Source organism: Gobius niger, assembly GCF_951799975.1.
Source record: "Gobius niger genome assembly, contig: SCAFFOLD_183, whole genome shotgun sequence".
Taxonomy (NCBI): domain Eukaryota; kingdom Metazoa; phylum Chordata; class Actinopteri; order Gobiiformes; family Gobiidae; genus Gobius; species Gobius niger.
In genome coordinates this window covers 9,440-24,467 of record NW_027639122.1, presented here as the reverse complement: position 1 = coordinate 24,467, position 15,028 = coordinate 9,440, and the positions used below count along the sequence as shown (strand labels likewise).

Genomic DNA, 15,028 nt, shown 5'->3' with positions numbered 1-15,028 from the left:
TAATGGCCTTCCTGTCCCGCCTCCCCTGGTCTAATGGCTTTCCTGTCCCGCCTCCCCTGGTCTAATGGCCTTCCTGTCCCGCCTCCCCTGGTCTAATGGCCTTCCTGTCCCGCCTCCCCTGGTCTAATGGACTTCCTGTCCCGCCTCCCCTGGTCTAATGGCCTTCCTGTCCCGCCTCCCCTGGTCTAATGGCCTTCCTGTCCCGCCTCCCCTGGTCTAATGGCCTTCCTGTCCCGCCTCCCCTGGTCTAATGGCCTTCCTGTCCCGCCTCCCCTGGTCTAATGGCCTTCCTGTCCCGCCTCCCCGGTCTAATGGCCTTCCTGTCCCGCCTCCCCTGGTCTAATGGACGTCCTGTCCCGCCTCCCCTGGTCTAATGGACTTCCTGTCCCGCCTCCCCTGGTCTAATGGCCTTCCTGTCCCGCCTCCCCTGGTCTAATGGCCTTCCTGTCCCGCCTCCCCTGGTCTAATGGCCTTCCTGTCCCGCCTCCCCTGGTCTAATGGCCTTCCTGTCCCGCCTCCCCGGTCTAATGGCCTTCCTGTCCCGCCTCCCCTGGTCTAATGGCCTTCCTGTCCCGCCTCCCCTGGTCTAATGGCCGTCCTGTCCCGCCTCCCCTGGTCTAATGGCCGTCCTGTCCCGCCTCCCCTGGTCTAATGGCCTTCCTGTCCCGCCTCCCCTGGTCTAATGGCCTTCCTGTCCCGCCTCCCCTGGTCTAATTGCCTTCCTGTCCCGCCTCCCCTGGTCTAATGGCCTTCCTGTCCCGCCTCCCCTGGTCTAATGGCCTTCCTGTCCCGCCTCCCCTGGTCTAATGGCCTTCCTGTCCCGCCTCCCCTGGTCTAATGGCCGTCCTGTCCCGCCTCCCCTGGTCTAATGGCCGTCCTGTCCCGCCTCCCCTGGTCTAATGGCCTTCCTGTCCCGCCTCCCCTGGTCTAATGGACGTCCTGTCCCGCCTCCCCTGGTCTAATGGCCTTCCTGTCCCGCCTCCCCTGGTCTAATGGCCGTTCCTGTCCCGCCTCCCCTGGTCTAATGGCCTTCCTGTCCCGCCTCCCCTGGTCTAATGGCCGTCCTGTCCCGCCTCCCCTGGTCTGATGGCCTTCCTGTCCCGCCTCCCCTGGTCTAATGGCCTTCCTGTCCCGCCTCCCCTGGTCTGATGGCCTTCCTGTCCCGCCTCCCCTGGTCTAATGGCCTTCCTGTCCCGCCTCCCCTGGTCTAATGGCCTTCCTGTCCCGCCTCCCCTGGTCTAATGGCCTTCCTGTCCCGCCTCCCCTGGTCTAATGGCCGTCCTGTCCCGTCTCCCCTGGTCTGATGGCCTTCCTGTCCCGCCTCCCCTGGTCTAATGGCCTTCCTGTCCCGCCTCCCCTGGTCTAATGGCCTTCCTGTCCCGCCTCCCCTGGTCTAATGGACGTCCTGTCCCGCCACCCCTGGTCTAATGGCCTTCCTGTCCCGCCTCCCCTGGTCTAATGGCCTTCATGTCCCGCCTCCCCTGGTCTAATGGCCTTCCTGTCCCGCCTCCCCTGGTCTAATGGCCTTCCTGTCCCGCCTCCCCTGGTCTAATGGACGTCCTGTCCCGCCTCCCCTGGTCTAATGGCCTTCCTGTCCCGCCTCCCCTGGTCTAATGGACGTCCTGTCCCGCCTCCCCTGGTCTAATGGCCTTCCTGTCCCGCCTCCCCTGGTCTAATGGCCTTCCTGTCCCGCCTCCCCTGGTCTAATGGCCTTCCTGTCCCGCCTCCCCTGGTCTAATGGCCTTCCTGTCCCGCCTCCCCTGGTCTAATGGCCTTCCTGTCCCGCCTCCCCTGGTCTAATGGCCTTCCTCTCCCGCCTCCCCTGGTCTAATGGCCTTCCTGTCCCGCCTCCCCTGGTCTAATGGCCTTCCTGTCCCGCCTCCCCTGGTCTAATGGCCTTCCTGTCCCGCCTCCCCTGGTCTAATGGCCTTCCTGTCCCGCCTCCCCTGGTCTAATGGCCTTCCTGTCCCGCCTCCCCTGGTCTAATGGCCGTTCTGTCCCGCCTCCCCTGGTCTAATGGTCTTACTGTCCCGCCTCCCCTGGTCTAATGGCCTTCCTGTCCCGCCTCCCCTGGTCTAATGGCCGTCCTGTCCCGTTGTGTCAGTGGGAGAAGGAGCAGCTGCAGAGCCTGGAGGAGCGCGGCCGCCTCCTGCTCTCCCTGCAGGTGCTCTCAGCTCCAGGTGACCTCCAGGACCTCGAGGAGATCCCGGACGACGTCCCGAAGACAGGCCTCTGCGTCGGGGTCAAGCGCTGCGCTCACCTGGCCGCCATGGACGTCAACGGCTTCTCCGACCCCTACGTGAAAATGTAAGGACAGATGTTTGCACAGCTGCTCTGCTGAAGACGGAGCTGCTGAATGATCTGTGACCTGTCCTCCATGAGTCTCCTCTTGTCTCTCTCTGAGCAGTTACCTGAAGCCCGACCTGCACAAGAAATCCAAGCACAAAACCCAAGTGATCAAGAAGACTCTGAACCCGGAGTTCAACGAGGAGTTCTTCTACGACATCTCCCTGTCGGAGCTGAGCTGTAAGACTCTGGAGGTGACGGTCTGGGACTACGACCTGGGCCGCTCCAACGACTTCATCGGTGAGTGACGCCCAGAAGCCCCGCCCTCTGGGGGCCGAGCTCAGACTGAACTATCTGAAGACTGACTTGTTCAAACGCCAGTCAGTGAAAAAGGAAAGTGTCGAATCTTCCTTAACCCGAGAACATTGAACATGAAAGTAAAGCATCATGAGAGACCAGAGAAAAAGATCCAAAATTACTGGAAATAAGGAATTTGGAAACAAAAAAATCCTAAATAATAAAATGCTGAAGATGTGACGTAGTTTCCTGGATGTGTGAGACTTCTGTGGTGAAGCTCAGTGTCCTTCAGGAGAGAGAAACTAAATATAAATAATATATATGTGTTTCTCACTGACTGTGAGGCAGAGACACAGGAGCAAAGATGTGTCAGTCCTGGATGGGAACCATGAAGGAGCAAGAGCCTGATTAAAAACACAGGCACCTTCTATCACTATAGAGCTCCACAGTCCCGCCTCCTCTCCACAGTCCCGCCTCCTCTCCACAGTCCCGCCTCCTCTCCACAGGCCCGCCTCCTCTCCACAGGCCCGCCTCCTCTCCACAGTCCCGCCTCCTCTCCACAGTCCCGCCTCCTCTCCACAGTCCCGCCTCCTCTCCACAGTCCCGCCTCCTCTCCGGTCCGGTAGTAAACCCCCCCTTGCTTTGAGGCCGTATTGATTTGGAATAAAGTCTTTAACTCTCGGGCTGAATCCAGCTCTGTGGTTCTAAAGCGAGCGCAGAGTCAGACGCAGGTGAAAAAAGCACGTCTGATCCATCTAGTTTAACTGCGAGCCTTCGTCCTAGAACTACATTACCCAGGATGCTCGGGAGTCCCATGATCTACTACGAGGCTTTTGATTGGTGGAGATTCACGTTCCCACACGTGTTTATTTACTGTAATGTAGACGACATGTTATAAACAATGTATTCAAACATAATGCAGGCAGAGAGTGGACGTTTTATCCATATCTAACACTGAGAGGAAGAAAAACGTCAAAAAAATGTTCCCAACGATCCAATTGGCTTGTTGCACGGTATGGCTATGCTAGCTCCTCTGACCTGAACTTGTGAGCGCCAGTACTTCCTGTCTGCATTCTTTTCCTGGAATAATAATCATATTTTCTAAAGATTATGTTGTGGGCAGTGAGTTTGTCTTGAAGCTAAAGGCTAACATGCTATAAAAGAATTGAATAAACGGCTCTATTTCAAATTGTAAAATGCATGAAATGAATGTTAGCCTTTAGCTTCAAGACGAACTCACTGATCCTTATAAACATAGACGTCTCCTCTACGGAAATATTTACACTGTACAGCAACTCGTTAAACCTGCGGTAAGTGATCATCTACCAGAAACTAACTGTCCACCACAGAATCTGTAGGAAATACGATGAATCGAACGGGTCTGAGCTAATCTTAATAGACATGAATACGAACAGGAAGTACTAGCGCCCACAACCTCAGCTCAGAGGAACTAGCTTAGCCACATTGTGCAACAAGCCAGTTAAACGAACCACCATCATTTTTATTCCAATTAGCAGGATTCAGATTGTTTAATAGTGAAATAATACAGAACTTTTGTCTGCAAAGTAAAAGAACCTTTGCCTTTTCTTCAACATGTCGTCTTCTTTTTGGATTGAAGTGAAACATTTCATGCTCACGAATTGCTACATCGCTGATAAGCTTTTGCGCTGATGTTAAACTCTTAACATTTGAATTTTGGGAAATTGACGGTCGTGTAGACGGGGATTTTTTGCTTTCGGACCAACAAGACCACAAGGGGCGGGACTGTGGAGCTCTTTAGGCCCTTTAACTGGTGACATCATCAGTGACATTATAAGTGTAAAACTACAACTAAATAATGTGGTTCTTAAGGTGCAAGAACAAGAGGAAAGACATTTAAGACGATAAAATAAGGTTTATCTGATATTTCCCAAAACAGTTCGACATTTCTTTAACGTTACTATGACAACAGCTACAATGGAAATAGATAGGAATTTAGCTTCCTGCCTCCAGCTGAGCCCAGAATGTTTACAACCATGAGCCTGTAGGAGAAACCCCCCAGGCCATCAGAGATGTCCAAGACAAAGACCCAGGACACTCAGACAAACTCAGATCAGGAACATGCAGGTTCTGGTGTTCTAAAACCAGCCTGAGTTCCTCCTGTTGTTTAAAACATGAGGCCTGTGGTGATGACGCGCACGTCCCACATGCTACGTCTGAATATTTCTACATATTTTGGCTGGAAACTGCTTCACTGTGAAAGAAACAGCTGAAAAACCCCGGCCTGTCTTCTGGAGCTCAAGAAAACAGGATTTAAATGTATTGAACCCAGAATGTGCACTGAGGGCCCAGAGCTGAAACTGCCAACACGGACAGAACATAAACACTCTGAGGTAGAGCTGCTTGATTATTGAAAAAATAATAATCACGATTATTTCTGTCATAATTGAAATCAAGATTATTCAAACGATTATTTGTTGCCTTTAAAAATCTTTATTGTATTTATTTATTAATCAAAACACTGCACTTTATGTTTTCTGGACAGTCATAAAAGTACAAATTATTTCAAGTACGCCTTGATTAAAGAGAGGTCCCTGTTTCACACCTGCCCCCTGCTGGCCGGCCCTCACACCTGCCCCCTGCTGGCCGGCCCTCACACCTGCCCCCTGCTGGCCAGCCCTCACACCTGCCCCCTGCTGGCCGGCCCTCACACCTGCCCCCTGCTGGCCAGCCCTCACACCTGCCCCCTGCTGGCCAGCCCTCACACCTGCCCCCTGCTGGCCGGCCCTCACACCTGCCCCCTGCTGGCCAGCCCTCACACCTGCCCCCTGCTGGCCAGCCCTCACACCTGCCCCCTGCTGGCCGGCCCTCACACCTGCCCCCTGCTGGCCAGCCCTCACACCTGCCCCCTGCTGGCCAGCCCTCACACCTGCCCCCTGCTGGCCGGCCCTCACACCTGCGCAAGTAAACTGAGCTGCGCTGCCTGATGACATCATCACACAGCGCCGTTTGTTTTTATGTCAGACAAAAGCTGTATCCGAATGTCCACCCTTGTCCCAAACCCCTCATTCAGTACACAGGCCGCACTATATAGTCACTATATAGTCACTATATAGTCACTGATTCTGTTGGCGATTCGGACACAAGCCACGACTTTCTCGGCGCTGCAGCTGCAGATATGTGTTTTTTTTTTTTTTTTATGTGAATTTATTTATTGTTACAAACGTTTATTTTATGAAACAGAACGACTGTTTTGGCACTTTTACAGCCGTTTTATTTGTCATTTAAATGAAAATGAAAACTACCATCACAAAAAAAGGAAGAAAAACAAAGATCACTCCAGCGTTTGTTCAGAGACGCTGAAAGTCGGTCAGGCCGGTGTCCGAACACCAGCAGATTGAGCGACGACATCTGATAAAAGTCGCTAAACTCCGGTGTAAGGATTCTAACGAAATCTGAACAAACCTCTGACTCATGCTTTGCTCACACGCTACACAACAAGAAGACCATGTCACTGAGATGAGCTGATAGACAATGGTCCACACCATAATCATTCTGAACATAACGCAAAGTACAGATAATATACAAACACATAGACACAAACAACTGACTCACTGATAGGCCTCACCCTCTCTGCGTAGAGAAGTGCAAGACTAGGATAAAAGGCGACTGTCAACAGAGGTCTGGACTTCACTTCTTCTCTTTCTCTGAAGTCACCAGCTGGTTATACAACTTTGTAACTAGGAACAATGGCAATAAAAGCCTTATCTTTGAGACGACTTCTATCTCCAGTGTATGCTTTGGCTATATCCAAAAACTGTTCTCGCGTGATACAAAAGAACCAGATCCTAACAATTGGTGCCGTGACCCGGATATCTTCGCGAGAGTAGAGGATCACTCTTATTTTTTGAAAATATTTGTACTTTTTTTTTTCGTCAGTACTAAGACAGGCCAAACAGGAGCAGACGTGGGAGCCGCAGCCTGAGGACGTGACCACTCAAAGGGGAAAGGCGCCACAGAACAAGGTAAGCAGAAAACCTTTTCTAAATTTCTGCCACGCCCTCGCGTGTTATTTCCCTATATTTGAGTGGCCTCGCTCTTAAGGTTTGGTACTTCCCTATTTAAATTTTGACATACACTGATCAAAGGCAAGAGAAAGTGAAAAGATTTTTTGCCGTTCTTTCTTACAAGGATTCATTTATTTAGGTAGAAATCCGCAGGGGTCAGGGACCACTATATAAACTTGCGGCGGCTGGTCAAGGACCCGGTCAGGGACCGAAAAAAAGTCGTTAATTACGCGAAATCCGCAGGGGTCAGGGACCACTATATAAACTTGCGGCGGTCACGGACCGTAAAAAGCGGGCTGGTCAGGGACCCGGTCAAGGACCGAAAAAAAGCCACAGGCCTGAGTTTCTAAAAAAAGCGCGCAAAGAAAGACAAAAAAAAAAAAAAAAACACGTCGAGAAAACTAAGTTCCATGCGCAAACACGTCGAGAAAACTACGTATACTAGAAAAAAAAGGTGAATAAAAAAAACAAAAAAAACTAAAATATAAAATAAAATGATGTTCCGTGCGTAAACACGTCGAGAAAACTAAGTTCCGTGCGCAAACACGTTGAGAAAACTAGGTAAACTACAAAAAAGGTTAATAAAAAATAAAAAAGTAATAAACAAATAAAAATAAATAATTGTGATTGGTCATGAAACAAGAATCACAGGCAATTGCTTACTTTAAATCTGAACAGGGGGACAGTCTAAATCAACAGGGGTATGTGCATAAACTAAAACTTAAATGGCTAACTGCACTATAGTGCTATTTGGAATAAGATCTCACTCTGTGGAGACCTGTGGATTTAAGCTCCATGAGGATCTCACAGGTTAAAAAGGCCATGTCCTCTGACTGTAGGGCCAAGTGACAAAACAATATTGTTGAAAGAGCAACACTAGTAAATAATTGAATATATGAGAATACTAAACTCTGCTGTGAAGTTTTTATCCCAAGGTGCACAGGAAACGCTTGTCGAGGAACCCAAGTACAGGGTCCTGGAGTAAATACAGGAAGGAGACTCGGGGATGAGACGATTGAACAGCCGGAGGTGGTAAGAGCCTCTTGATTATGATTTTGTATTTTAAAATTTAGTACTTATGATATACTTGGTTTTCTTGTGGGGAGGTTGTTTCAGTTTAGCCTTGTGTGTGCTGTTCATTGCAGATTTGTTTGGGTTAAAGGGGAATGTTTGGGGCTCTGTTCATGGGACTGTTGGGCCTGGAGTGTGGTTTGGCCTTGGTGGTGGTTTCTTGCTTAGCAGTTTTCAAAAACATTTTTTTTCTTTTTTCTTTGGATTAAACTTTGGAAGAAAGGGAACTATATTGGGTATTAATTTAGTTAAAATAACAAATAATAGTAATTGTCTCGTATTTCTGGGGATTGACCATAAGACAGATACTTTTTTAATTGGGATAAAAATTGACAATACATGTTTTGAACTGAATTGAATTAAAAAAGGCCATAGACGTAGTCATTTATAAAAGTAGTAGACAAACCCCAAATTTGCCAGGTAAGACAATTGGAAAATAACAAAGTTAGACATGGGGGTGAGGGAGAGTAGGGTAACTTCCCCATTTGTTTCCCCTCATTCTGTTACAGATTTTGGTGAGATGGAGATCATGAGGCTGGAATCCTTGGACGTGAAAGTCTAGGGTCTACATTACTGATACACAATGTTGCTAAAGTTAATCACACATGATAACGCTGTGCTTTGCTAGAAATAGTTGTAGATTTGCTTAATTAGATTATTGGGAGGTACACGATGTTTAGTAATAAAAATAATACACTATGTGCTTTGCAAAAAAAACAAAAACAAAAAAAACACGCTACATGCTGGCATTGACTGGAACTGAAAGGGTGGCAGAGCTGATTTGGGGGGGGGGTCAGCATCACGTTGAAGCCACGCCTAGCTATGGAGGTGAAGGTGGAATGTCACTATACATAGGATCACACACAACACAAGCTGAAATTCAGTTAGCTTAGAGTTAATTAAAGGCTAATTTAGACTGTTTAGTTTTAAAACTTAATATTATACTTACTCTTAGGGAGTAAGTAACAGGGGGATTGTAAGGATTCTAACGAAATCTGAACAAACCTCTGACTCATGCTTTGCTCACACGCTACACAACAAGAAGACCATGTCACTGAGATGAGCTGATAGACAAATGGTCCACACCATAATCATTCTGAACATAACGCAAAGTACAGATAATATACAAACACATAGACACAAACAACTGACTCACTGATAGGCCTCACCCTCTCTGCGTAGAGAAGTGCAAGACTAGGATAAAAGGCGACTGTCAACAGAGGTCTGGACTTCACTTCTTCTCTTTCTCTGAAGTCACCAGCTGGTTATACAACTTTGTAACTAGGAACAATGGCAATAAAAGCCTTATCTTTGAGACGACTTCTATCTCCAGTGTATGCTTTGGCTATATCCAAAAACTGTTCTCGCGTGATACAAAAGAACCAGATCCTAACACCGGGAATAAAGTATTTCTGTGATAAAAACCAAACTCAGAGACAGTGGAATATTTATGATTAATACGAGTCAGATACACTTTTACTTCACCTGGATTTTACATGAATGGCTTGGATTCTTCGAGAAGAAGCTGTCGGTCATTTAACAGCTCAAGCTAAAAGTTAGCAGCTAACGTTAGCATGAAGCTATCGGTCATTTAACAGCTCAAGCTAAAGGTTAGCAGCTAACGTTAGCATGAAGCTATCGGTCATTTAACAGCTCAAGCTACAGGTTAGCAGCTAACGTTAGCATCTTTTCACCGTAGCCGTTTATATTTAGGTCGTTTATTCCTGAGAAACACAAACACTCGACTGAAACAGCTGATTTACTTCAGTCGTGTTTAGTTCACAGACCTGTGGCTGTCAGGCTCTTCTCCGACTCTTGCAATGCATTGTGGGAAATATTGACCCGTTTAGTGACCATCGATGCTCACTACTTTTCCAGATGCATTGTGGGAAATTTCGAGTGCACTACTTTTTTCTCTCTGGACATTTGGACACCCCTACAACATGTGACCACTACATAGTCCCTATATAGTGACTATATAGTCACTATATAGTGACTATATAGTCACTATATAGTGACTATATAGTCACTATATAGTGACTATATAGTCACTATATAGGGACTATATAGGGAATAGTGCGGACATTCGGATACAGCCAAAAGCCTGAGCCATGGCACGTGAAAAGCGAAGGGAAAATAATCCCAGCGGCCTGAAATAACGCAAGTCTGCTTTGCAAAAAAAAAAAAAATTGAATAAATTTGAAAAAATAAATAAATAAATAAATGAAAAAGTTAAATAAAAAAAATATAATCGATTTTTTGCGATTATGCTAATTTTGTAATCATTTACTGTTGTAATCAAATTTCGTTAATTGCACAGCCCTACTCTGATGACATCACGCATATTAATGAGGCTGATATTCTCCAACACGTTTACACCAGCAGAGCTGGATAACTTTCTATCAGGGTAGATCTCCATGTAGATCCCCCTGCAGGGGGCGTGTGTCTGATATCTGAGTCTGTGCTGATGCAGTTCCTGTCCTGTAGGGGGCGTGTGTCTGATATCTGAGTCTGTGCTGATGCAGTTCCTGTCCTGTAGGGGGCGTGTGTCTGATATCTGAGTCTGTGCTGATGCAGTTCCTGTCCTGTCCTGCAGGGGGCGTGTGTCTGATATGAGTCTGTGTTGATGCAGTTCCTCTCCTGTCCTGCAGGGGGCGTGTGTCTGATATCTGAGTCTGTGCTGATGCAGTTCCTCTCCTGTCCTGCAGGGGGCGTGTGTCTGGGCGCTCAGGCTCAGGGCGACGCTCTGAGGCACTGGAGCGACTGCCTGAAGAACCGCGGGCGCCGCATCGAGCGCTGGCACATCCTGACCAACGAGCTGCCGCGGACCCCGAACCCGGACTGACCCAACGGACCCCACACCCGGACTGACCCAACGGACCCCGAACCCGGACTGAACCAACGAGCCCCGGACTGACCCGACGAGCCCCGGACTGAACCAACGAGCCCTTAAACACCCGGACTGACCCAACGAGCCCCGAACCCGGACTGAACCAACGGACCCCACACCCGGACTGACCCAACGGACCCCGAACCCGGACTGACCCAACGAGCCCCGGACTGACCCAACGAGCACCGGACTGAACCAACGAGCCCCGGACTGAACCAACGAGCCCCGACCCCGGACTGAACAGACTAGGGCTGGGTCCTGTTAAGCGATACTGGTCTGGTTTATATAAAAACATGAAAGTATCGAAAGCAGGAACTGAATGAAAAATCTTTAGACCCAAGCTTGAGGCTGTTGGTCCCGGGACGGCATCAAAGGTCTCAGCTCAAATAGAGGATTTTTTGTTTTTACTTTTTTTTTCCACATTTTCGTTAAACTGATATTTCCCCGATTCAATTTCCTATTTTTTCAATTATTCCAGATTTTTTTTGCCACTTTTTTTATTTTATTTTTAATATTTAGCCCTGATCCCCCCCCCCCAATTTTTTCATCAATTTATTACAATTCTTTTTCAGTTTCCTTTCTTATTTTTGTCCCAATGTTTGCTTTCAAAATATTTTCCTCATTTTTGCATTACGGTAGTGCGTATCGGAAAAGGTCATCGGTGTCGGAAACCAAGTAACGATACCCAGCCCTGTCCCAAACCCGGTCCAAACCAACCCCCCCCGGACTGAACCAACGCGCCCCAAACCCGGACTGAACCCATGAGCCCTAAAACACCCGGACTGAACCCATGAGCCCCGAACCCGGACTGAACCCACAAGCCCTAAAACACCCGGACTGAACCCACAAGCCCTAAAACACCCGGACTGAACCCACAAGCCCTAAAACACCCGGACTGAACCCACGAGCCCTAAAACACCCGGACTGAACCCACGAGCCCTAAAACACCCAGACTGAACCCACGAGCCCCAAACCCGGATTGAACCCACGAGCCCTAAAACACCCGGACTGAACCAACGAGCCCTAAAAACACCCGGACTGAACCCACGAGCCCTAAAACACCCGGACTGAACCCACGAGCCCTAAAACACCCGGACTGAACCCACGAGCCCTAAAACACCCGGACTGAACCAACAAGCCCTAAAACACCTGGACTGAACCCACAAGCCCTAAAACACCCGGACTGAACCCACGAGCCCTAAAACACCTGGACTGAACCCACGAGCCCTAAAACACCCGGACTGAACCCACGAGCCCTAAAACACCCGGACTGAACCCACGAGCCCTAAAACACCCGGACTGAACCCACGAGCCCTAAAACACCTGGACTGAACCCACGAGCCCTAAAACACCCGGACTGAACCCACGAGCCCTAAAACACCCGGACTGAACCAACGAGCCCTAAAACACCCGGACTGAACCCACGAGCCCTAAAACACCCGGACTGAACCCACGAGCCCTAAAACACCCGGACTGAACCCACGAGCCCTAAAACACCTGGACTGAACCATCCACACAAACCTTTCTTTGGAAATTCCTTAGATTTTCATTCGCTCTCTTCGTTCCCCTGACGACCACGAGCCCCCCCCCCTCCCCTCCCCCCCCCCTCCCGATGGAACTATGCATCTGCCGCCGTGACTGACCCAGATGCCCTCCCGCTCTCACATCTCTCTGCCTCGCTCTGTTTCTATTGCACTTCAAACTACTGTGAAAATGTCCCGTCTGTGAACGAAGGACTCGGATTTTTGACTCGCTGTTGTTGCATGAGGCACAAAGTCCACTGATCTTCACATCTCCGTAGTAACAACATAACAACAACATAATAATAATAATAATAATAATAACGTTTGCCTGTTTTGTATGGATCGTTGTCCCTTTTGCACGACTGAATGTGATTTATAAACTGTGACTTTATACAGTGTTTTCTGGACATGAATAAATTTGGAATGCAGCGGGTCTGATTCTTTAAGCAGCGGATCCTGCGGGACGGCGCCGCCCTCTGCTGGCTGCAGGCGGCACTGCGGGAAAGACATTTATTTATTTATTACAGCGACTTTACAATAAGAGTGACAAGAGTGACAAACAGAGAATCACCTGATGTAATAAAAAAAAATAGTTAAAGAGCATATGACAGGTTTTAACCTTTTAACTCCCACCGGAACGGATCCCTTTTTCTCCAGCTTGGCTTTACCCCAGGGGTGTCAAACTCATTTTGGGTCGCGGGCCGAAATTCAGCTCCCACGGCGGGTCGCGGGCCAAATATAATAGAGAAAATGTTTCCAATAAATGAATAATAATAAGCTGTGATTTGATCAAAGCCCCAACTTGACTGTAGCTTCATTAATGACAACGGCTCACACTTGTATTGCACTTTACAAGCCTGTGTCACAAGTTCCTCAAAGTGCAGTCGTCTTTATTCATTCACTTGGTGGTGGTAAACTGTTATTGAAGCCACAGCCGCCCTGGGGCAGACTGTCCATTTACCACGTGGCGATATAATGTGTTGTTCATATCCTGAGCTCTTATTATGTCAGTGCCCTCTGCTGGACACGTGCGGAACTCTATCCTTTTTTTATTTCATTTAATGCCCCCTAGTGGCTGGAATGAGCATTCTGGTTATTCTTTAAAAATGCATAACTCCGCACAGGAATGGGCTGAGACTTACCTTTTTTTTTTTTGACATACTCTGGAATTTATGCTCTACAGGGCAGAGGCCGGATTAAATCATCTCAAACATGCGGCCCGCAACTTCTTGGGAAAAAAGCACAAAAAATTTGACAAAAATGTGAAAAAAAATCAACAAAAATTCTACAAAAATAAAAAAAAATGTGACAAAAATTCAACAAAAAATCAACAAAAATTCAACAAAAATTCTACAAAATGTGACAAACATTCCACAAAAATTCCACAAAAATTCCACAAAAATTCCACAAAAATTCCACAAAAATTCAACAAAAATTCAACAAAAATTCAACAAAAATTCAACAAAAATTCAACAAAAATGTGACAAAAATTCAACAAAAATTCAACAAAAATTCAACAAAAATTCAACAAAAATTCAACAAAATTTAACAAAAATTCAACAAAAATGTGTCAAAATTCAACAAAAATTCAACAAAAATGTGTCAAAATTCAACAAAAATTCAACAAAAATGTGTCAAAATTCAACAAAAATGGGACAAATTTTTTTTTAAAAATGGGACAAAAATGGGACAAAAATGTGACAAAAATTCAACAAAAATGTGACAAAATTCAACAAAAATGTGACAAAAATTCAACAAAAATGGGACAATTTTTTTTTGAAAAATGGGACAAAAATTCAACAAAAATTCAACAAAAATTCAACAAAAATTCAACAAAAATTCAACAAAAATTCAACAAAAATTCAACAAAAATTCAACAAAAATGGGGCAAAAATTAAAAAAAAAATGGGACAAAAATTAAAAAAAAATGGGACAAAAATTCAACAAAAATTCAACAAATAAAGAAAAAAAAGAAAAAAAAACACACAAAAGGTGACACAGTTTTGTGGGTCTTAGCTTTTAAATGAGGTGTTACACAGGCCTACATAATGGCCAAAGAGGACAGAATGCATTTGGTTTAGGCGGGGGGTAAGAGGTTAAAACATGTATTTGTGGAAGTGTCACAATTACGCTAATTTGGGCCAGGCCGGTCAGAGTCCAGGGCAGTGTTTCAGTCCCAGTCCGGCCCCGAAAACATCCGTTTGTATTTCAGTGAATCAGCGATTTTAATGATGTTATTTTTATTTCATTTTTTCAAGTTACTGACAGGAAGTGACATCAATAAAGTTCCAGAGCAGTTTGACTCATTTCCCACAGATACAGACCATTGGATCTATTACGATACAGACGCATCTCATCATAGAAGGGGGCGTGGCTTCACCGAGAATCTTTTGGGAAACACAATTTTCACTATTTTTAGCCGTTTTCTGGTGAAACATAAACTTATTTATCACATAAATAAAGTCAAGTCTAAATCAGGTCCAGATGGATCTTTTCTCACAGCAGATTGTTCTGTAGAAGCAAAAAAACAGCAGTCATAGCTAGCCGTTAGCATTAGCACAGTGCTAACATGTAGCATCAAGTTAGCATTCTCCGTTATTCATGTATCTATGGGCTGTTGAACCACTTTGCTCCTCCCCATGTCTTTGTTTCTTTATTTAGTAGAAACTATATTCAGGATTCAGCGTTTGTTAAAGTAGTTTTTGAATAATTAGAGAAAGTTTACATTTTTCTCCTTATTGTTTTCCCCCTTAACTGTTTTCAAACATGACCATATATGGGCGAGTCCAGAGATGCGTCTGTATCTATGGAGACACTACAGGCAAAACTCATTTTTTCAGTTTTCAGGTTTTGGGCCAGATTGGTCTCTGAACATATAAACTTTCACCCGGAAACAGAAAATATGCCTAATCTTC

The 15,028-nt window shown here is 46.5% G+C and overlaps 1 protein-coding gene across 1 annotated transcript; it reads left to right on the top strand.

Moving 5' to 3' along the window:
* Window positions 1-2,047: 2,047 nt before the first annotated feature.
* LOC306982857 (double C2-like domain-containing protein beta) lies at window positions 2,048-10,552 on the top strand (the record flags this gene model as incomplete). The annotated part of the gene is made up of 3 exons (XM_079583308.1): window positions 2,048-2,307; window positions 2,408-2,586; window positions 10,409-10,552. The coding sequence occupies 3 exons, from the start codon at window positions 2,048-2,050 to the stop codon at window positions 10,543-10,545; spliced, it is 576 nt and encodes a 191-aa protein (XP_079439434.1). The 3' UTR covers window positions 10,546-10,552.
* Between the last annotated feature and the right edge of the window lie 4,476 nt (window positions 10,553-15,028).